At 36.2% G+C, this 22,163-nt stretch overlaps 2 protein-coding genes, 1 long non-coding RNA gene and 1 other non-coding gene across 5 annotated transcripts; 3 read left to right on the top strand and 1 right to left on the bottom strand.

The window, feature by feature from the left end:
• The first annotated feature begins 5,011 nt into the window (after positions 1-5,011).
• On the top strand, positions 5,012-10,628 carry LOC131023898 (ATP-dependent DNA helicase DDM1). Of its 2 annotated transcripts, none has more exons than XM_057953542.1 (16): positions 5,012-5,233; positions 5,407-5,481; positions 5,764-6,006; positions 6,085-6,168; positions 6,324-6,670; positions 6,950-7,139; positions 7,240-7,415; positions 7,953-8,022; positions 8,109-8,298; positions 8,433-8,525; positions 8,605-8,699; positions 8,790-8,909; positions 9,465-9,584; positions 9,696-9,794; positions 9,885-9,992; positions 10,101-10,628. In XM_057953542.1, exons 2-16 carry the CDS (start codon positions 5,413-5,415, stop codon positions 10,338-10,340), a joined length of 2,244 nt encoding a protein of 747 aa, XP_057809525.1. In that variant the 5' UTR covers positions 5,012-5,233; positions 5,407-5,412; the 3' UTR covers positions 10,341-10,628. The 2 variants fall into 2 exon arrangements, with proteins under 2 accessions (XP_057809525.1, XP_057809526.1); XM_057953543.1 differs by having other exon boundaries at positions 5,040-5,233; positions 5,402-5,481.
• Positions 10,629-11,808: 1,180 nt separating this feature from the next.
• LOC131023897 (acidic endochitinase-like) lies at positions 11,809-12,976 on the bottom strand. The gene has a single exon (XM_057953541.1). It carries the CDS (start codon positions 12,843-12,845, stop codon positions 11,961-11,963), a length of 885 nt encoding a protein of 294 aa, XP_057809524.1. The 5' UTR covers positions 12,846-12,976; the 3' UTR covers positions 11,809-11,960.
• A 2,712-nt stretch (positions 12,977-15,688) lies between these two features.
• Positions 15,689-15,760, top strand: TRNAE-UUC (transfer RNA glutamic acid (anticodon UUC)). Its single transcript has one exon. It is a non-coding gene; the product is annotated as a tRNA-Glu (tRNA).
• Positions 15,761-16,699: 939 nt separating this feature from the next.
• Positions 16,700-21,485, top strand: LOC131023896 (uncharacterized). Its single transcript, XR_009101558.1, has 2 exons — positions 16,700-17,225; positions 20,884-21,485. It is a non-coding gene; the product is annotated as an uncharacterized LOC131023896 (long non-coding RNA).
• The last annotated feature ends 678 nt before the right edge of the window (positions 21,486-22,163 follow it).

Genomic DNA, 22,163 nt, shown 5'->3' with positions numbered 1-22,163 from the left:
CGTCGTTTTGAATAGAAATTAAAAGTTGTCTTCTCTTTTGATATTTTAAAGAATTTCCTTTAAAAAAAATTGAAGAACACCCCTCCGCTCCAGCACCGAGTCCACCGACCTCCCAAAGCCAGCCCCTCTCTGACGCCTCTCCGACGCCCACAATCCAGCCCACCACGCCTCATCCTCGGCGGCGCCGAAGAAGCGGTAACTATAAGCTAGTATCAAGGTTCCGAGAAGGGGAGCAACAATAAGAGGAGAAACAAGCTTCATCAGTTAACTTACACCGCCACCGCTTCCTCCACCGCCAGGAGCGTCGTGGCTGCAGCTCTCGCAAGTCTCTGCAGCTGTAGCACCAGTGGCGGCGATGGTTGGGAATAGCCTCTCTAAATCGCGAGTCTCGGCCTCCTAGATTCCCAAATCGCGGCCTCCGGCCCGTCGATTCCCGGAGACCGCCCAGCCAGAAGGCCGTCGCCGCCGAGCCCAGCCCAAAGCCCCCCTTGTCTCCAATACTAATTCCCCTTCTCTCTCGTCTGCATCTTCAATTCCAGAGTTTGTGGATACGCAACAATTTCAAAACCTCTCACTAAAATCCCAAGTCGGAAATGAGGGAAGCGGAGAGGCTCGGTATCTGGTAGTTGCCTCTCTCTGTTTGCCGATGATTTCCCCAATTTCATCAAAGTGAATAGAATCACATTTTATGTTTATACCACACCTGCTCTCCACCACCACCGCCACCACCGTTTCCCCCCATTTCCAAGAGGAAGCCGATGGCCAAGATTTGGAGAAGAAGGGGTGCGCGGCGGAGAGGGGGAGGGTTGACAACATCGTTTTTTCCTTTTTAATTTTTTTTAATTGAAAAAAGCTTCACAGAACGACGTCAGTTTGTATGATTGTCGGCGTGTCCACGTCTGCAAATTTTGGGAGACACGTCATCTAAAATTTAAGGGATGGTCAACGCATGTGCAAATTACAACAAAATTAAAAGGTGGTGTATTCTAAGGCTATTTTTGAAGGTCATGTGCAATTTGCAAATTTGATGATAGTTCGTGTATTTTTGGGCTATTAACCCTTTTTAAAAATATTTGTTTAGTATATAAAATAAAAATTAAAGATATATATATATATATATATATATTTATATTTATATATGGTCAAGTTAAACAGAGAATTATTATATATTTCATTTTGAACAAATCTATACATTTTACGAACAGATCAATATAACTAACGAACAGACGTATTTGGTAAAAAAAGAGAAAAACTCGCCACCAGCAGGATTCGAACCTGAGGCAAATTGTTGTTCATGCGGTACATTGATTTGTTCATCAAATTTATACATCTGTTAGTTTTTGTTTCACGAGTTCTCTATTCTCTAAATATTTAGCATTCTCTGTTTAACCTTTCTCTCTCTCTCTTTATATATATATAAGGAGAACTATACAAAAAAAAAAAAAAATCGCCAAAACTTCATTCATTTATTGCAGTAATTTTCTTTTATCTTAAAATGAGAAAATTATAGAAATTTGAAGTTTAAATTTTTTTATCCATCCTATCTTTTTATATAATTAAAAATACATCTTTTCTATCTTATTCAATCGGTTTCTTTCTTTTAATATATATATTTTTTCTTTAAAGAGATTGCTCTGGTGAAGGTATACACTGACTTTGTTCTTGCTGCTAGAGCGACGATGGACGAGGATGAGGAAACTCGTGGCTTACCGAAAGATATTCAAGATATATTTCATATAGCGCGACAAAATCTGTTGATTGCCATTAAACATGTGTATCGCGAGGTGAATGAGGATGCTCATTCGCTCGCTCTTTTTGCTGGTAGAATTTCATATTCTAAGTGTTTGGTCATGTAATTTCCAATTATATGAAAATACCCCACTTTCCAAAATCTGGTTTTTTGACAATCTTTTCAATTGTAGCAAAAATTTGAACTACCTTTCAATTTGTTGCAATTGACTTCCGGGGTAATTTTCCGACCAACTTAATGCTGATGTGGATTCCCGTAAAGTTGATGTGGCACGCCTCGCCGGCAAATCAAACGGCAAATTGCATGAAAATACCCCACTTTATACCAAAATCTGGTTTTTTGACAATCTTTTCAATTGTAGCAAAAATTTGAACTACCTTTCAATTTGTTACAATTGACTTTCAGAGTAATTTTTCGGCCAACTTAATGCTGATGTGGATTCCCGTAAAGTTGATGTGGCACGCCTCGCCGGCAAATCAAACGACAAATTGCATGAAAATACCCCACTTTATACCAATATCTGGTTTTTTGACAATCTTTTCAATTGTAGCAAAAATTTGAACTACCTTTCAATTTGTTGCAATTGACTTTCAGAGTAATTTTTCGGCCAACTTAATGCTGATGTGGATTCCTGTAAAGTTGATGTGGCATGCCTCGCCGGCTAATCAAACGACAACGTCTCTAATTACCTTAAACGATGTCGTTTTCCACGATTTTAAGCAAATTACAATTTCTAGTTTTATATATTTGTTGATTAGGGCTTCAAATGTCCTCATTTCTTGTCCCAAATTTTCTCATCTCAGTTGAAATTCTTGTTCCATAAATTTTCTAAAGAAAAAAAAAACATATGAATTAAATAAAAGTAGCGCCTCTCCGGATTAGTCACACTATTTGAAGCTTGCAAGATGCACGGCTCTGGTTCTTCGCATCTGCAGAATTTTGGAGGTAAAGGGAAATTGTATGAGCTCAGTCGTCCCGTTTGAGAAGAAATCCACCAGTTCAAAGATTTTTGCTGCAAATGAGAATTTATGGAACAAGAATTTCAACTGAGATGAGAAAATTTGGGAGAAGAAATGAGGACATTTGAAGCCCTAATCGACAAATATATAAAACTAGAAATTGTAATTTGCTTAAAATCGTGGAAAACGACATCGCTTAAGGTAATTAGAGACGTTGTCGTTTGATTAAATTGGCCGGAAAATTACTCTAGAAGTCAATTGCAACAAATTGAAAGGTAGTTCAAATTTTTGCTACAATTAAAAAGATTGTCAAAAAATCAGATTTTGGTATAAAGTGGGATATTTTCATGCAATTTGTCGTCCGGCGAGGCATGCCACATCAACTTTACGGGAATCCACATCAGCATTAAGTTGGCCGAAAAATTACTCCGGAAGTCAATTGCAACAAATTGAAAGGTAGTTCAAATTTTTGCTACAATTGAAAAGATTGTCAAAAAACCAAATTTTGGTATAAAGTGAGGTATTTTCATGCAATTTGCCCTAATTAAAAATACATCTTTTCTATCTTATTCAATCGGTTTCTTTCTTTTAATATATATATTTTTTCTTTAAAGAGATTGCTCTGGTGAAGGTATACACTGACTTTGTTCTTGCTGCTAGAGCGACGATGGACGAGGATGAGGAAACTCGTGGCTTACCGAAAGATATTCAAGATATATTTCATATAGCGCGACAAAATCTGTTGATTGCCATTAAACATGTGTATCGCGAGGTGAATGAGGATGCTCATTCGCTCGCTCTTTTTGCTGGTAGAATTTCATATTGTAAGTGTTTGGTCATGTAATTTCCCTACGTGGCTGAGGGACATTGTTGCTGCCGATATTTCTTAATATATGAGTATAACTTCTTTCTAAAAAAAATATTTTTTTTTCTTTTGATTTATATCCTTTATTTCCATTTGTTTTATTTATTTATTTGCACAAATTATTAAAATTTAGTGTAATAAAATTTATTACATATTCAAAATTTGCATCCTCAATTATTAATGTAATATTTTGGTATATACGTAAGTTTGTAGTAACATAATATGTAAAGTTGAAAAAAAAATCAATGATTGAGTTATGACTTATTTCAAACAAATTCGGTCAACGGTCATCACATATTATTGTATTTAACTATTTAGTACATGCATATTCAACTATAACTTAATGTTATTTTTATGTATGAAAGATTTTTATACGCTTTTTTATCTCAGTTGGTTTGAAAAATAAATATACAATGTAATTTATTCCCTAAAATTTCTATTTGATGTAATTTTATTATTTATACAATGAAAAGAATATATTGGGAGACCAAACTCAATTAATTAGTTCTATGATTTATCAATTTTAGTTACGATTTATTAACTCTAACTTGGCGTCGTCTACACATGTCCTCACATGAGAAAGCCCTCCACTAAAAACCGTCATTATAGAATTTAATTGATAATTAATTCACGTTACATACAAAAAGAATTCATTATTTTATATTTTTGAATTTTTACATTTGTTTGTCTTAATTGTACAATCACATCTTCGTATAGAAAATTACTCAAAATTATTAAATTTTAAACTATCATATTCGTGTATCGCATATGAGAAAATTAAAATAAAATGGATTATTAGCACCTAAATACACCAATTTTGGGGTAGTTTGATTTTGCACATGAACTTTAAAAGGTCTAAAAAATACATGAACTTTAATGTTGTAGCAATTTTATCTCAATTCAAATATTAGATATTCGAACTCCATAAAAATCTTACGATTTACGAGTTTAAAGATGTCTTATATGATATCTTTTTAGATATGTCTTATATGATGTCACAATTTCAATTTTTGCTCAAATTAAAGATGACGTGGCAAGCCGAAATATTGATGTGTATCCATCGGACGTTTTAAAAAATGACATGTATAGAACATCTCTAAAGATATCGTATAAGACATCTCTAAATCTATAAATCATAAGATTTTTATAGAGTTTGAATATCTAATATTTGAATTTGTGATAAAAATACTACAACATTAAAATTCATGTATTTTTTTACACTTTTCAAAATTCATGTGTAAAACCAAACTACCCTCAAAGTTGGTGTATTTAATCGCCAATAACCCAAATAAAATACCAATAATTTATGAATGGTTTATGTTTGAAATGGAGCGAGGTGTCGGGTCGGATCCGACTCATGAGCTTCCGGGTAGAGTTGCAAAGGTGTGGCTTTCCTGAAATAAAGTGGAATCTATGAGGGCAATTTTCAATTAGGTCATTTCCCGCCCATCGCCTCCTCCTCTGCAGACATAATCGCCATTACCTTGAAATAAATAACTGTGCACACCTTTTTTTGAATCTAAATTCTCTGTTTCTTTTTGCTTCTCTCCATTCTTTCTGGTCTCTTCCCTCTTTCAGAGAGATAGAGAGAGATAGAAGAGAGAGAGACAGATAGAAGATAGCTTACAAATTGACTTGCAGTTCATTTTCGTATATTGAGTAAGTAGTTCCATTGATTGTGTAGGGTTCTTAATATCTTTTTGGGGGTTTTGTTTGTGAAGTATTTTTTTTTTTGAAAATGTTGTGCAAAATGAAGTCAAAAGGGTTTTCTTTTTTCCTTATGATTTCTACACTTTCTTATTTGATTTTCTCATTTATATGGCTGAGGGTAGAGAGAAATGACGGCCGAGCACGAAGTGAAGAGCGAGCCTGTGGCAGATTCTCCGACCTCTGTTCTTGAAGATGAGGTATTTGAATTCACACTTTGGCATCTTTTTTTTTTTTTTGGTGAAATGGGTATACTGTCCACTTGTCCTTACGTAATCTTCTTGTATTTTCCCTTTTTGTGCCAAGTTAGCCTGTTTTGATCTTAGAGTTTTGTAATGAAATTGAGTTTTTGCAACTATTCTGCTGTTAATTCTTTTACTAGCTTTATAGTAGGACTGGTTTGTCTATATGGGGTAATTTATTCCTTTACTTGCTACGTTCTGATTGACTCAGACTCTGATTCATCTTATTTTGAGTTAAAGGATGTCAAGGAGAATGCAAGTGTTGATGTTGAGGTTGACGATATTAAGGAAGGAGTTCATTCACTTGTTTCAATAACCATGGAGGAGGAGGAAGAAAAGCTGCAGGAAGAGCGGCTGGAAGATGAGAAGCCTATTGAAGGACCTCACTTGAATGACACCCAGTTCACAAAATTGGATGAGCTTTTAACTCAGACCCAACTTTACTCTGAGTTTCTACTGGAGAAAATGGATGATATTACAAAGGTTTCATTTTCATGCTGAATAATTTTTTTGATTTGTGAAGATATTTCCGCTAACATAATTTGTATTCCGATATGTTAGAATGGTTTGGAGGATGATGGGAAAATCGTCAAAGGAATGAGAGGCCGTGGTTCCAAAAGAAAGGCCACTGCAAATTATAATAATGTAATAGCTTTTCCTACCTCAGCTGGATTTCTTCGGTTTTATTTTTTATTTAAAATTATCCTATTTTCTTTGAATGGAATTTTGACTGGTTATCACTCTGATCTTGTCACTTACAAGCCACATCATAATGCAAAACAACTCCTCTAATTTTGTAGAGGAAAGCAAAGAGAGCTGTTGCAGCTATGCTTACGAGAGGTAAAGATGGCTCTTCTGCTGAAGATTCAACCCTTACAGATGTAGAGAAAGCTGAGAAAGAGCAGGAAGAATTGGTACCTCTGTTGACTGGTGGAAAGTTGAAAACTTATCAACTTAAAGGTGTAAAATGGATGATCTCATTGTGGCAAAATGGACTGAATGGGATCCTCGCAGATCAAATGGGGCTTGGCAAAACAATTCAAAGTATTGCTTTTCTTGCTCACCTTAAAGGAAATGGATTGCATGGGCCGTACTTAGTTATTGCTCCTCTCTCCACTCTATCAAATTGGATGAATGAGATCGAGAGGTATATGGTTATTCCTTCTACATAATGATTGAAGATTCTTATTTTTCCACATGATATAAATGTACTCCTTCCGTCTCACAAAAACATAAACATTTCTATTTTGGTACACTACCCCACCACAATCCCTTTACTTTTCATCTCTACTTTTCATAAAGTGAGATCCATTTTCCACTCACAATACACTTTTATCTAACATTTCTTAAAATCCCTGCCACTTATAAATGTTCATTTTTTGAGAGACGGAGGGAGTATTATACAGTGACTGTTTGAATCTGTTAGGTTTGTACCCTCAGTGGCTGCAATAATTTACCATGGCGATAAGAAAGAGAGAGATGAAATTGCAAGGAAGCATATGCCTAGAACTATAGGTCCCAAGTTCCCTATTGTCATTACTTCTTATGAAATTGCAATGTTTGATGCAAGACGAGTACTGAGACATTACAGCTGGAAATACATTATTGTTGATGAGGTATATATCAATTTTGTGATTCCTTTTTTTTTTTTTTTGAATTTGGGTGAGTTTATGAGGTTTTAGAATATTGATGTCTAAGATATATTGATTCTTGTAGGGACACAGGTTGAAGAACTCAAAGTGTAAATTACTGAAGGAATTGAAATTCTTACCTGTTGAGAATAAGCTTCTTTTGACCGGCACACCACTGCAAAACAACTTGGCTGAGCTCTGGTCACTGTTGAATTTCATTCTTCCTGATATATTTTCATCCCATGAGGAGTTTGAATCATGGTAAGTAACTTCTAGTTGGCTAATAGTTATTGATTAATATAATACTTGAATATCTTTTCCATGAAGTGTTTTAACTATTGACCCCATCTTTGAGTGGTTAGAATTGCAGCTTGTAGTCTATCTATATTGTATCCTATTGTCAAATATAAAGTGGTCATGTTATTTTATATTCAAGATTTATATGTTGTGTTTTGACAAACTACATTACTTCTGGCAAAATGTGATGCTTGAGCAAGATGTTGAATGCTGATTGTGCTACTATTGTCTTATTATTACTCTTTTGTGGATTTACTTTAGTTTCCGTCTAGGAACAGTTTTTCAGTTTGGATTATTCTTATGCATTTAGTGGAATTCTTTTCTTTGAACCTTTGCAGTTGTTTCTTTCTTAGATAATCCTTACATGGTAGCCATTCTTCTGGTATTTATAAAGCAGTGGTATTTTATTTTATGACCGTTATAACTAGTGAAGAATGACTTTCGATTAATGATTAAAGTCCTTTTCTTCCCTTCTGTCTTATTTGTTATGTTGAATCTCAGGTTCGACTTCTCGGGGAGGTGCACTAGTGAAGCTCTCAAGGAAGAGATGGAAGAGAAAAGAAGGGCTCAGGTGTGCTTTAAGTGATGTAATGTGCTACCTCAGACGATTGCCTATTTAGTGCTTATTTTTTAGATCGACACTTCATAATTCTGCAGGTAGTGGCCAAACTCCATGCTATTTTGCGTCCATTTCTGCTACGCAGAATGAAGTCTGATGTGGAGCAAATGCTCCCTCGGAAGAAAGAAATTCTCCTGTATGCAACATTGACCGAGTATCAGAAGAATTTCCAGGATCATCTTGTTAACAAAACATTGGAGGGTCACCTGTTAGAGAAAGCAGTTGTTGGTAATAACTACTTAGATACTTTGCTATGTGGATCCTATTCTTGCACCATTTTACTTGCTAAATTTTTTGAATCTATGGATAGTTTCTGTCAAAGTGATAGCAATCTGGATGCCTGACTTTGTTAGCTTTTGCAGCTCGTTTTAAAGGAAAGCTAAACAATCTGATGATTCAACTAAGGAAGAACTGCAACCACCCTGACCTTTTGGAGTCTGCATTTGATGGTTCCTGTATGTTATCTGCCACCTAAAACTTCTTTTATCATATCATCTTTAAATGCTCCTCACCTTTCAATGTCCTGCTTGGCAGATTTTTACCCTCCTGTGGAACAGATTGTGGAGCAGTGTGGCAAGTTCCAATTGTTGGATAGACTATTGGCAAAGCTCTTTGCTCGCAAGCACAAAGTATGCTAGCGCTTGTTCTTTGTATGACTAGCGTGAAGATGTGTCTTATTATCTACTTGTTTTTTCATTTAAATTATTTTGTGCTTTTAGGTCTTGATATTCTCACAGTGGACCAAGATCTTAGACATAATGGATTACTATTTTAGTGAAAGGGGATTTGAAGTCTGCAGGATTGATGGCAATGTTAAATTAGCAGAACGAAGACGGCAGGTATAGCTATTTTGACAGCTTTTATTTTCCTTTATGTTTGTCTTGTTGTTACTCAGGTGATGAATAAAATTAAAACAGATATTTTGTGGTGTTCCATCTTTTTCTTGTTTGCTTTGGTTTCATATACAATTGCTGTCAGTTGTCCTTTATCAGTATAGTTTTTATGTTTCATATGTACTACATTTTGCTGCTGCTTGCTTCCATTTTATTTAACCGTCTACAAGTGCAACATACCAAAACAGGATGGTGGTTGATGGCTTAAATGGTTATGTTTTTATCTCTCTATGTGTCGATCAATTTAGACAAGCATGGAATACAGAAGAGTATCAAATAAAGGTTGTTGCTGTATTTCTTGTGATGTTGGAGACAGAAGAGTACCAATTGAAGATTTTAATAATTGGTGATGTTGGAGATAGAATCAAGATATAGCACCTTGTGGTCTATGTGTTCAAGCTAAAAGAACATCGTCAAAGCTCATGTTTTCAGTTTTAGTTGGTCATTTAGTGACAGTTTGTAATTAACTTGCCTTTGATTTTATGGTGAAATAACAAACAGATTCAGGAATTCAATGACGTGGATAGCAACTGTAGAATCTTTCTCCTCAGTACTCGAGCTGGTGGGTTGGGTATTAATCTTACAGCAGCTGACACCTGCATCTTATACGATAGTGATTGGGTATCATCTTCAACTCTAGTTTTCATCTCCCATTCATGCACTCATGCCTGACCTGATGCGGTTCCATACAATTTCTTTCTGAGGATTGATTGAGTTCCAAATGCATTGCAGAATCCACAGGCGGATTTACAGGCCATGGATCGATGTCATAGAATTGGTCAAACAAAACCTGTTCATGTTTACAGGCTAGCTACTGCGCAATCTGTTGAGGTGCCTCAACGATAATACTCACTCTAGCACATCCAAATACCCCCACCACCTTGGCCATTTACCCTTTTTCTATTTTCTACATACTTTCAGGGTCGGATTCTTAAAAGAGCTTTTAGCAAATTGAGGCTTGAGCATGTGGTGATTGGGAAAGGACAATTTAAACAGGAAAGATCTAAGGATGGGTTAGATACCATTAAGGTTGCTGCGAGTTGATTATCTTATTACAGTATATGCAGTGATCTTTTTGTTCGTGGAGCATAGCATAGATAATGGGGGGTTAATAATTTGTCTGTTGATTTATTGTAGGAAGAGGAATTGCTGGACCTTCTTCGTGATGTTGAAGATGAAGAGGATCGATGGATTCAGACTGACATCAGTGACGAAGATCTGGAGAAAGTTCTGGACCGTAGTGATCTGATCGCTGGTCCAGCGGAGGGAGACGAGGAGGGTGATGTAAAACGAAGCAGTTATCCTCTTAAAGGACCTGGTTGGGAAGTGATACTCCCTACCGCAACTGGAGGAGTGCTCTCCACTCTCAACAGCTAACTAATCAATCACTCATTTTGGAGGATCTACAGACCCTGCTTCTTTGCCCCTATTTGGTTTCCTCTCATTTTTGTCATTATATGGAGAGGAACGCATTCTCTATTTGATTGTTTTTATTAAAGAAGGGTCTGTTTAAACTGGAATCCCATTATATGGCTTTGGAATGATGTAAGCTAATTTCTTTTGACGTGAATTCTCTTGGAATTCCATGTTGTAACAGTTGTTGCTTATTAATTGTGCTTTGTTATTACGTGAACATGATTTATTTACTGGAAATTACATTTGTAATTCGTAATGATCTGCACTTTTCTATGGGGTAAATATCACTTTTTGGTCTATCGTTTGGATGCTTTTATCAAATATATCACACCCTAAGCATATTTACAAAACAATACCCATCGTTTCATTTTTTTCTTATTTGTGGCCCGCAAAAATTTTCCGATTATCGGTAAATGACGTGTTCCGATCAAGTGCCATGTAGCTATTACACGTCAGCACTTAAAAAAAAGAAAAAAAGAAAAGAAAATACACATCATAAGTTAAAGAAGCGTGCCTTGCTTCTAAAAACAAAAGATTCAAACCCCTTTCCTCAAAATAAAAGATTCAAACGGGAGTGATGTTCAAAATAATTGAACCCTAACCTCGACTGCTCCTTCCACTGCAGATTTCTCCTACCCCAACCATCGAGTGCTTTCCGGCGTTGCTTTGGGTTCTCGCAGCGCAGTCCCGTCCCCAATGCTAAGCACTTCCCTGCCCCAGCGCTGCCCTGGCCTGGAAGCTGCAGCCCTGCACTGGAAGGCCTCCTCAGCTCTGGCCCGTAGTTCTGCTCTGCGCAGCCCTGGCTCGGAAATGCAGCTCTGCGCATGCCAGCCCTGCGCAGCCCTGCACCTTTCTCCGCGCTGCCATGCCCTTGAAGAGCTAAGCAGCCCCGCATCGTTAGCTCTGGCCAGCGTGCAGCTCTGCCTGCGCTGCCCGGCACAGCTCTGCCCCGAAGTGTTGTGCAGCCCTGCTCTGTACTCTCTGCGCAACTCTGCCTGCGCTGCTCTGCCTTGCGTAGCTCAGCCCTGGAAACGATGCTCAACGAGGTCTCGCGCGGCGATGCTGCTCTGGTTTTGTTCTTTTCTTTTTTTCTTTTTTTTTTAAATGCTGACGTGTAATGGCTACATGGCACTTGGCCGTAACACGTCATTTACTGGTAGCCGGAAAATTTTTGCGGGCCACAAATAAGAAAAAAATGAAACGATGTGTATTATTTTGTAAATATGCTTAGGGTGGGATATATTTGAGAAAACGCTTAAACGATGTGCCAAAAAGTGATATTTACCCATTTTCTATGATTATCATGGGTAAATTACACTTTAAATTTGAATTGTAGCAAAAAATGTCTTTGACCTTGGGTTTTTCGGTAATAAAAAGGTGACGTGGAACATGGATTGAAGGTGATCCACATCATTTTCAGGCGCCCGACGTTTCAGCTCACTTCTTTCTCGTTGGAAATCGAAGATCGTGATAGTTTTGTTATATAATGTATTTAGAGTGATATTTACACATATTATATCCGTAAAATCAGAAAAGAAACATATGATGATGACACACGCGTACATAAAGTGATAAAATTAATCAAACGGCATTCTTGATAGCAGAACTATAACCATTGTCATAGTACTTGGACCACAGCATCACACCTCCATATTTGGCAGAGCCCTTAATCGCAGGAAGCACTGTGGAAGTAAGTGTTCCCGCCGGAACAAATCCAGTTCCCGCCGCCTCCGCCGACGCCGGCAATCCCAGCAGAATCTCCCCCGCGGGAACCGAGTTCCACTGCTTCCACGCCTTCTCAAGGCTGTCCATGCCCGAAGAATACTGGCAAGGAGGGTTGTTGTAGAACTGCACCCACACGTAGTCGAACAGCCCCGTCTGCAGAGCCTTCCCGATATAGTAATCGGGGAACGGGCACTGCGGCGCCGCGCTCAGATAAACCTTCCTGCCGCCGCCGCGCTTTCCGTAATTAGAAAGATACCGCGCTAGGTCGTCCCAGTAGAGGTTGGTCCCTCCCTCGATGTCGAAGTCAACGCCGTCTAAAACAGCGTCGCCTAGGGGGCGGGACGACGACTGGCCGCCGAGGAAGTTGTTCCAGAGATAGGTGGCGACTTGTTTGGCGTCATCGGTTGAGTTGAGGTAGTAGCTCCCGGCGCCGCCGCCGATGGAGAGGATGACTTTGATGCCCTTGGATTGGCAGGAGTTGATGTCGGAGGTGAGGTTAGTGCAGGCGTTTGAGTATGGGTCGCAGTGGCCGGCGAGGTTGATGATGGGGGTCTGGCCATTGCCAAAGGTAGGGAGGAAGGCTATGATTACGAAGTCGTAGTCGGCGGTGGCGCAGGTGGCGGCCAGCGTGCCTTCGTTGCCGTTTTGGCCCCAGTAGATGGCGATCTTGCCGGCGTTGGATTGAGAAAGTATGAGGCAGATGGAGACGAAGAAGCATGCAAGGGGGAAGAATGAAGCCATGCTTGTTTGTTGCGTTGGTGCTGAGGTGTTATATAGGGAGGTGAATGGTGATGACAAATGCAAAAGTTAAAATTATTGTTTATTTTGGTTTTGCGTCCACGGCTTCTGCTCATCTTATGCATCTTTCTTTCTGACTCTTGCTTCGCCTTCTTACTCATTGCCCTCTCCAACGGGACTAGCTATCAGTCAACTTTTTGCAAACCATGATTCTAATATTCTTGGATTATAGCTCCATACAAAATCATGATACTTAATTTGCTGATTTGAGATCACATGCGGTTTGTTCTTTTTTATTATTGGCATTGGAAAGAGCAGGGTTAATACTAAAACATACTCAACTTCATATAGCAAAACAAATTGTACTCATCACAAAAATTATTCACCTTTTCTTTGAAAAAATATTTTTATTCTTAATGAATAAAAATTACAAAATAAAAATACCCGTCATTTCTGCACTCCAATCTTCCCCTCTCATTCAGGAACAAAATAAGAAAAAAGAAACTTCACTCCCCATCTTCCACACTACCCTCTGTGCTCCTCCATCGTCTTCCCCAATCTCCTTTTCCCCTCTCATCCAATCAATTCATCTTCCAAGGGTAAAACATACTATCCCTCACCCCGTTATCGCTGCCTAGTCCTTAACCCCTTACAGCATCCACAATGGAGAGCCAAAGTGGGCTCTTAAATGTAGTCCCCGCCATTTAAGAGCCCACCCCTTGGCTTTCTAATTTATATTTTCATTTTTTTTAATTTTATTGTTGTTTTTAATTAAAATTAACATTAAATTTAACAACTCAAATTTAATTAAATTTAAAAATTAACCCTATTGAAAATTAAAATTGCAATACAATTAAATAAAGTCCTAAATTACTTAAAATAAAAATAAAAAAAAAACATAAAAAAGAAAAAAAAGATTGGAGAATAATGAATGAGATAGAGCAATTTATAGAAAGAAGAAAGTAAAAAAAATAAAAATAATAATAATAATAATAATAATAGAAAATGGCCAAACGGTCGGAAAAAAACGGGCAAAAAAACGATAAGAAAGGCAACGGATGCAAATTTTGAATTTTCCAATTTTTTTTAAATCGCCCGAAATATTCTGATTGGACAGTGCATTGCATGTGCCCAATCCATCCACCGTCTAAGCCCGGTGCGGGTGGGTGCGTGCGCCCTTGGTGCGGCAATAGGTGGGCTCGGAAAATGGGGGCTCGAGCCTAGCAACGAACCCCCCATTGCTGATGCTCTTATGTTGGTGCCTCTCACTCATTGCATCATCTTCACCAATGATGTTAGTGCAAATCGTGAGTCTTCAATAACATATATATATATATATATATATATATATATATATATATGCTAAATATTGAGAGAAAGAGAGAATAAGAAAAGCGGTCTGAATAAGTCAATAAATTTACTGAATACGTAATAATTACTGAACGGATAAATGTGTGTGTTTATTTATTAAATGTCTATTCATGCGGTCATGTGATTTATTCGGTAAAGTTACTGATATATTCAGAATGAAATATATTTAATTCTCCATAGATCTCAACCCTATATATAACAGAAGAACCCTAGCTATGTTACCATATATGCAACACATGGTGAATATTTCCTTGAAGGAAACAGGTACTGAAAGAAGATCTTGCTAAGCTGGTCCACACGCCGTATAATGCACGAGAATCTTCACCATGAATCCTTACTAAAAACATTCGCTTCCCGTAAGGAAAGTTTTCGAACTCTGCAAAAGGAAACTACGAAGCACTCACATTGTCACTCGTGATAAAGAGAGTCTGCTTCGTATGAGAAAAGTTTTCAAGTATTGCAAAGGAAACTACAAAGCATCGCACTATCGCTCGGGGTAAAAAGAGGTCTTCCCGAGATGTGTCCACATAGTGACAAACTATATGTAAAAGCACATGGACTTACAACCATTATTCAAGAAGAACTACAAAGAAAAAAAATATCACATAACCATAGAAAAAATATCACAAAGATGATGCAAATTGAATACAATTAGACAATGTCTCCTACATGCAAATCGTGCAAGCGTGCATACTATTTTGTACTGACAATGCACAAATGCACGCTCACTCAAAATAGTATGCTATTGTGCGTGCGTGCATGCATACAAAAACATGAATTACATGTTCATTTACTTCTTCACCATCCAAATCGAAAAACTTTCCACGTTGCCCTCAAACGATATTACGACAACTGTACGTACGAGAAATTCACATAGTTTAACAAACTAATAATTAGAATATTAACATCTAATTACTAACTAGAATTTAACATGTAATTACACACAAAAGCAAACCTTAAATTGGCGAGCAATGACCTCTCCTCCTTGGATCTCAAAGAAAATCGGCGACAAATGTTGCTTTACCTTGGTGGCGAATGACGACAACTCTCTCCAGCGACAATGAAGGGTGGCACAGATGTGGCGGCGGTGGTGGGAGTTAGGGTTTCTCCAGCGATAACGAAGAAGACACATACGGTGGTGGGCGGTGTACGGGGTAGCGGTAGTGGTAGGGTCCACGAGTGATGGAGGGTTAGGGTTTCTCTTCCATGGAGTAAATTTGTTTTTCCTACAGATTTGTGGTAATTGTTAAAGAGAATTAGAAATAATTAAAAAAAAAAGAATTTAGTAAAAATAATAATGACACTTTTGTCTCCTTTGAGTTAAAATGAGTATTCCTTATATGTTCTTATTTTTGTGTGTATTATTTGTTTGTGAGTATTTTTTATAATTAGCTCTTTTGATAGGGTAGGTAATTTTTGACAGTTTAATGAATTTACTAAGCTAATTAGTTTTAGTTGGATTAAATTACCAGTAATCCGTTGTCGTCCAGCGGTTAGGATATCTGGCTTTCACCCAGGAGACCCGGGTTCGATTCCCGGCAACGGAATTTTTGATTTTTTTTTTTGCTTCTGCATCTGTTTCAAAAATAGCTGCATAAGTAATTTTATAATTTCCAGTCCCCTTTCCCCAATTTAAAGTTTGACCTCTTTGATAATTGATATACTACGAAGACATAAGTGAACTTTAAAGTAATTCGAGCTGATAATAATTTTTTTGCTAATTGTGAATCTTTGTGTAATTAAATTAAAGTGCAAAAAAATGGACACAACAAGACAAGACGAAGAAGAAGAAGGTAGAAACGAACTATACGAAATCACAAATTAAATAATGAGATCAAGGAAAGGTTACTTTGCAGATCCATCAAAGGAGTTCAAACTAAATGATCAAAGCTTAGCTATGTCTTTTTCATCTCAAAAACATGTTATGACTTGGTTTCCGAACTAATTATTCAATTGCCTATAACTTTGTAAATTAGTATGATTTTATCATCTATTGATAATTATTATATAAAAAATTACACCTTCAACCCTGAACCCTCTATATATATATATATATATATATATTATAATATGATTTTTTTTCCAACTTAATACTTGGAATGTGTTTATTTTTATGGATAAATTTATCATAAAAAATAAGGGATAACATAAATTCAAAAAATAAAATATTCTAATTTACTTCCTCCGTTCCACGAATCTTGAGTCATTTTCTTGTATGATAAAATACTATTTTCTTAATTCTCGTGCCAAAAAGAATTGATTCAAGATTCGCGGGACGGAGGGAGTATTTTTTATTGTGACATAATAATAATAATAATAATAATAATAATAATAATAATAATAATAATAATAATAATAATAATAATTTCATTTAATTTCATCACTACTTCATTCATTCTTCATAAATATTAACTATGAAAATTCTATGTTTATTTCATACCATTCTCATCGTTATTCTATTTTATTACCATCAAAATTCTATGTTTATTTCATACCATTCTCATCGTTATTCTATTTTATTACCATCAAAATTCGTTATCGCGTACCCCTGATCACCTAGAGTATGATGCATGTTGGATTAAGTTTTTGGAAATTTTGCTATTAGTCATACAAATGGGACTAATGTGACTATACATGGTTTCGTTTTATAATTACTATGCAAATGTTTAGCAATAGACTTTACTCTCTGGTCTCTGCCAAAACAATTCCTTCCCCAAAACCCTAATGTTTGTCCAGGATTCAATGCTGAATGAATCTGCAAAAATCCAGATGGAAATCGAAACTTAAGTACTTATTAGGTGGCATCATAAGTTCGATTTACAGAATTCCCTGCAATTTTGATTCAATCCAGTTCAGTTAAATTCTGAGGTTTGCGAGCAGGAGTCGGTGCAACTGCAATTCGATGATAACTCGATCGAAACTCGTGGAGCAACTCAGAGATTACCAGGTCCGATCCCAGCACAAGTGTCCCCCTCTCGCCGTCTTCTCTCCAAAACCCATTCTTTCAACCTGGTTTGTTATTTTTATTTTTTTACCCGGAACTCAGTTAACTTTATTTCCAATTATTGCTCTCTCTCTCTCTCTCTCTCTCTCTCTCTCGCGGAATAAACAGCTGTGCCATCTCATGTGTTTCGTCTAATTGCTTTACAATTATGTACCAGAATGAAGCTGCTATTTTGTAAATCAAGATAAATTTATATATATGGGGCAAAATGTTCCCGATGAGTGTATAGCTTTATTGTATCTAATTCATATTAATAGGTAATCTGTTCCCCTTATTTTATGTGTGACCAAAAGTATCTTAGCCAGCATGAGCTAGCCTAGTGGATGGAGAAAGTGGATCAATGGTCCACAAGATAATAATTCAGTAGAATGTTAAAAATAGTTTATAGTTCAGACTTCAGAATTTAAGTGTGGGAAAAGGGGGAAAATGTTATACCTGTCTATCAAAAGAAGAAACAGAGGAGCTAGTTAAATTAACCAGCTCATTATCTAATTTATCCCCAGATGTAAATTAACTAGTGCACTCAAGCTTAGTTCAGATTCTGCTCAGCTGGCTTGATTGCTTGGTGGTCGATGCAACAATGTAAGAAATGTGCATAACGTTTCGATGGTTAAGTTTCCTAAATTATGTAATTTGGTGAGGATGCTTTTAGGAAAATTTGTCTTTGCATATCTATGCACTCTAAATAAAAATGTGCTTGTTAAAAACATTATCAGGGGTGCCTGTAAGGCTGTAACTACTCTCATTACTTGAATAGAAGCAAGAGGAAAAATATATTATACAATTTTCTCTATAGAATCAATTCTAGCTTCTTTACATAGGCGTCTATCAGGCATAAAACCTTCTATGATTTAGTTTGGCCTGTAGATAAGTACACGAGCTGACATTTTGGAGATTATACTGGCAACATGTTGAAAATCATCACCTATTGGAAAACACATGGTGCTTTGCTATTATTAGTTTGTCAGACAAGCCTTGATATTGAGCTTGTCTAGATCAACATCTTTCTTAAGCATTTGGTCAAGCTTCTACACTGTATCCATTGCATCATCGCTGACTAAGTATCTAATAGAAAGGGATCTTCCGGAAGTGAAACTATGACCAAAATCTTGATTAAATTCGTGATAATTTACTTATCACAGATCATAAGCCGTGGAGCAAATGGGATGTGATTTATCAGGAAACAATTCTCCTATTCCTATGAGCTTTTTATGTAACTATGCAAAGCATTTATAGGAATGAATCTTCAAAACTACCTGATCATTACATTCTAATAAAAAGTGGTGCCTTCTTGAATTATGCTGCAATCCAAATTTAGAGTTTCCCAAACTTGATCAAAATAAGATAAAGAAGGCCAATCATTGGTGAGGTTATGATGAAGACCCAAAGAAGGCTAGAAACGAAGTGGCTGTTCCAGCAGATGAGGTTTCGTTTTATTTGTAATCTGGGTTGGTTTTTGAAACAATTGGTCGTGATAGACCGTATTGGAAGAACTATTCTGGACAAAAAAAACTGTTTCTTTGCAACTTTTGGTTGCGTGTGATTTTGGTAGTGTTTTAGAATATTGATTCCTTTATTATCCTATTTTTTTTTTTTTTTTCAATTCCATTCCAAAATAATACATATTGTATAGTTGACAAGTCAGAAGTGGTAAGCGAAGTGCAAAACAGATTACATTTTACGAGGACACAAAGAAAACATATTATTCTACAATGATTTACAATATAATGATTTACAATATAAACAATAACTAGGTAAAGAAACGAGTTTGAAAGACCTTGTTATAGTATGTCATAGACTTTGTATCTTGGATGTAGATTTCTATAGAACTATCTACCTCTTAGTGAATGCATGTGCTTAAAAACAAATTCGTTTTGGTGTGCTACCTCATTGTAGTCTCTTTCTATTCATAGCCCATAGGCTTCAAATTTTATTGACATTTATTTCGTTGCACTTCTTGAAAAACCTTATTCCCACTTGATGTCGCAATATACAGAAGTGGTAAGCGAATTGCAAACCGGAAGTTACATTTTATGACAACAGAAAGAAAACATAATTTTCAACATTGATTTACATTATAAAAATAAACTAAGTAAAGAAATGAGTCAGAAAGAAATGACTTTGTATCTTGGATGTAGATTTCTGTAGAACTGTCTACCTCTTAGTGAATGCATGTACTTAAAAACAACTTCATTTTGGTGTGCTAGCTCATTGTAGTCTTTGTTCATAGATTTCAAATTCTATTGACATTTATTTTGTTGCATTTCTGGAGAAATCTTACTCCCACTTGATGTTGCAATATACATGAATTTTGGGAATAATATTGCCTAAGATGCAAAAAGTTATTTCCTTATAGCAACCATATGTACTACCCAATACTATACATTTCTCTTGTTAGTGAAGTTTAATTACCTATATGTTTATTGAAAAGAGATCTATTAATAACTACTAACTAGTACTAATTTGATATAATAGACGGGAATTGAGAATTGAATAAGCATCTCTTGCCAAAAAGGAAATATTAGTTGGTTTTAGAAGGTCCCCAACATTGTAACATGCATGATGCTTTTTAGCATTGTTCCTTTTTCTTAATTTTTGTAAATTATTTTCATCTTCACATCCCAAATTATTTTCTTAATACTTCAGTTTTTACTCTTATCTAATTTGACTATTGAAATTGACTTCCATCAGGTGAAATTTGAAAAAGTTCACCTCAACATGATGTTATAATGTAAATTTAATTGAAGTAAATAGTTAGAAATGAACAATATTATATCCTCCATCTAGCTTTAGTGTTGCACCAGTCTGTTCTGATGATGTCATGTCAAGAGGTTAGGTTTCTTATCTTCCTCTCATTTAGACAATTTACTCTCTGGAAATTAAGTCAATTTGTAAAGAGAAGAAAATTGATTTTTTAGAGCCTATTTTGGGGTATAGGGCTGATATGTCAGATTATAGGTGTAGATGGCAGGTGAAGTTAATATACACCTGTGTTTGAATTATTTGAATAGAACTCCATATTTGGTTATTGCATGAGATATCAGGGGCCAAAAACTCTCCATGTTTATTTCATTTCATTTGGTGCTTTTTGGTCCCAATTTTTGTACCCTAAGAATCTACCTTGTGCTTGCTGCTTCTGATTATTCCAACATCTTTATTTTAAAGGTTTTGTATTTCAATCCTATATTTTAATGGGAGTTGTCTCCAGCTCACACTCTTCTCTCTTAAGAAGCTAGCAAACTTAGAGATTCATAACTAGACATTGTGTTGTGACTTGTGAGGTTGTCTTTCAAGCTGTGATTGGTACCTGTTCAATTAATCCACATTTGTTATACCTAAAGCTGCTTTACGATCTGGTTCTTTCACAACAGATTTTCCCAAAAGGTTTTAAGTAACTGTTGTAGTTTCCTGCTAGTTTGAATTCAACAGCTCCATTAATTAATGAATGCTGTAATAGGCAACCCCTAATCTCCAAATGCAATATGACCCCCATTAGTTTTTAAAACTTTTATACACTACAACCCCAAAACATCCAAAACTATCAGTTTCCATTCATAAATGCAAGAAATAATATGATGTTGTCTCTTTGTTCTGTCATTATTTGAGCGTCATGTCTAATATCCCTTCATATTCTTTTATAATCATACAGCATTTTTCTTCATGCAGGAGTGATGTTGCACTTGCTGTTTTTTGGGCCTTTATATTTATTACCTTCTTACTTTCATCATATGTTTTCCTTTACCTAAAACATTACTGGATTTCCTCCATTATACTATGCCTTGGCATCCTTCTTCCTATACGGTTGAGAATTCTGCGGCAGTCACTTGCTAGAAAGAGGGACAGAAGGCTGTTGCTACCTCTATCCATGTGAGTATCTTCAAATATGCTTGAAGCGTTTGAAAATACTCGCCCGCAGTCAAAAGGGGTTTTCAGTTGCATCCTAGGAAGCTCGAGGCTGCAACATCATTGGTATACACTTACCTACCTGTTGTAAGAAGTATTGGATGCCTCTATTCTCTGACCCACACACTGAAGCATCGAGAATTTGAAGGAGTAATGGAACCCTGAGGGAAGGACTCTAAATAACTCTACCAAATGTTGGATTCTTGACTTCAAATTTTGCAGCATTTTTAAATTGTAAATGTCTTTGAGGCGTGACTTTGGCCATCGATTTGAGTTAATAGATGTTACTTAAAAAAATCGCCACTGTTAATGGATGAGGTCTGGCAATTTATTTATTTGAAGAAATGACTTGAAACTGCACCAAAGTTTATTGTCTGTCATTTAAAAAATACTTTAGTTTTGAAATATAAGTATGTGAATTCCCTTTTATGAATAAGATGCATATATTTTGAGGGAAATATATATCATATGGTCACAACGTTTGTGATCTTTTTTTCAAAAATGTCCTAATAATTAAATTGCATTTTTGTACCCAAAATTTAGATATTGTTACATCACAAAATTTTCAATCTCGAACAAGCAATAAAAATGGAGATTGATAGGTGGAATACAACATTATCCATCCAAGATCCCCAATTCATTTTTTAGATAAGTGAAATACCGATTTTTCAGGATAGAAATGCGAATTTGGATATTTTTGTGACATTATTTGAATTAAGGGTATAACTAAATCAAGTTGAGTCGAATACCTGTTGCTAAGTGTAGTTTTAATCTCGATAGAAAATTCGTAGAAAACGGGAAAAAATAATTTAGAGATTCGAGAGAATAATTGAATTTAGATTGTAGTGAGAGAATTTTCTAGTTGAACAAGTAAATCATGAATAATTTATACTCCCTCCGTCCCCAAAATAAGTTCCTCTTTGAGGACGGCACGGGTTTTAAGGAAAAATGGTAAAGTGTATTGATATTGGAGAAAAATATACTCCCTCCGTCCGCTAAGATTATGTAAAAATTACTATATTTGGCGTCCGCCAAAATTATGT

Source organism: Salvia miltiorrhiza, chromosome 4, assembly GCF_028751815.1.
Source record: "Salvia miltiorrhiza cultivar Shanhuang (shh) chromosome 4, IMPLAD_Smil_shh, whole genome shotgun sequence".
Classification (NCBI taxonomy): Eukaryota; Viridiplantae; Streptophyta; class Magnoliopsida; order Lamiales; family Lamiaceae; genus Salvia; species Salvia miltiorrhiza.
This window is presented reverse-complemented; position numbering and strand designations above follow the sequence as displayed.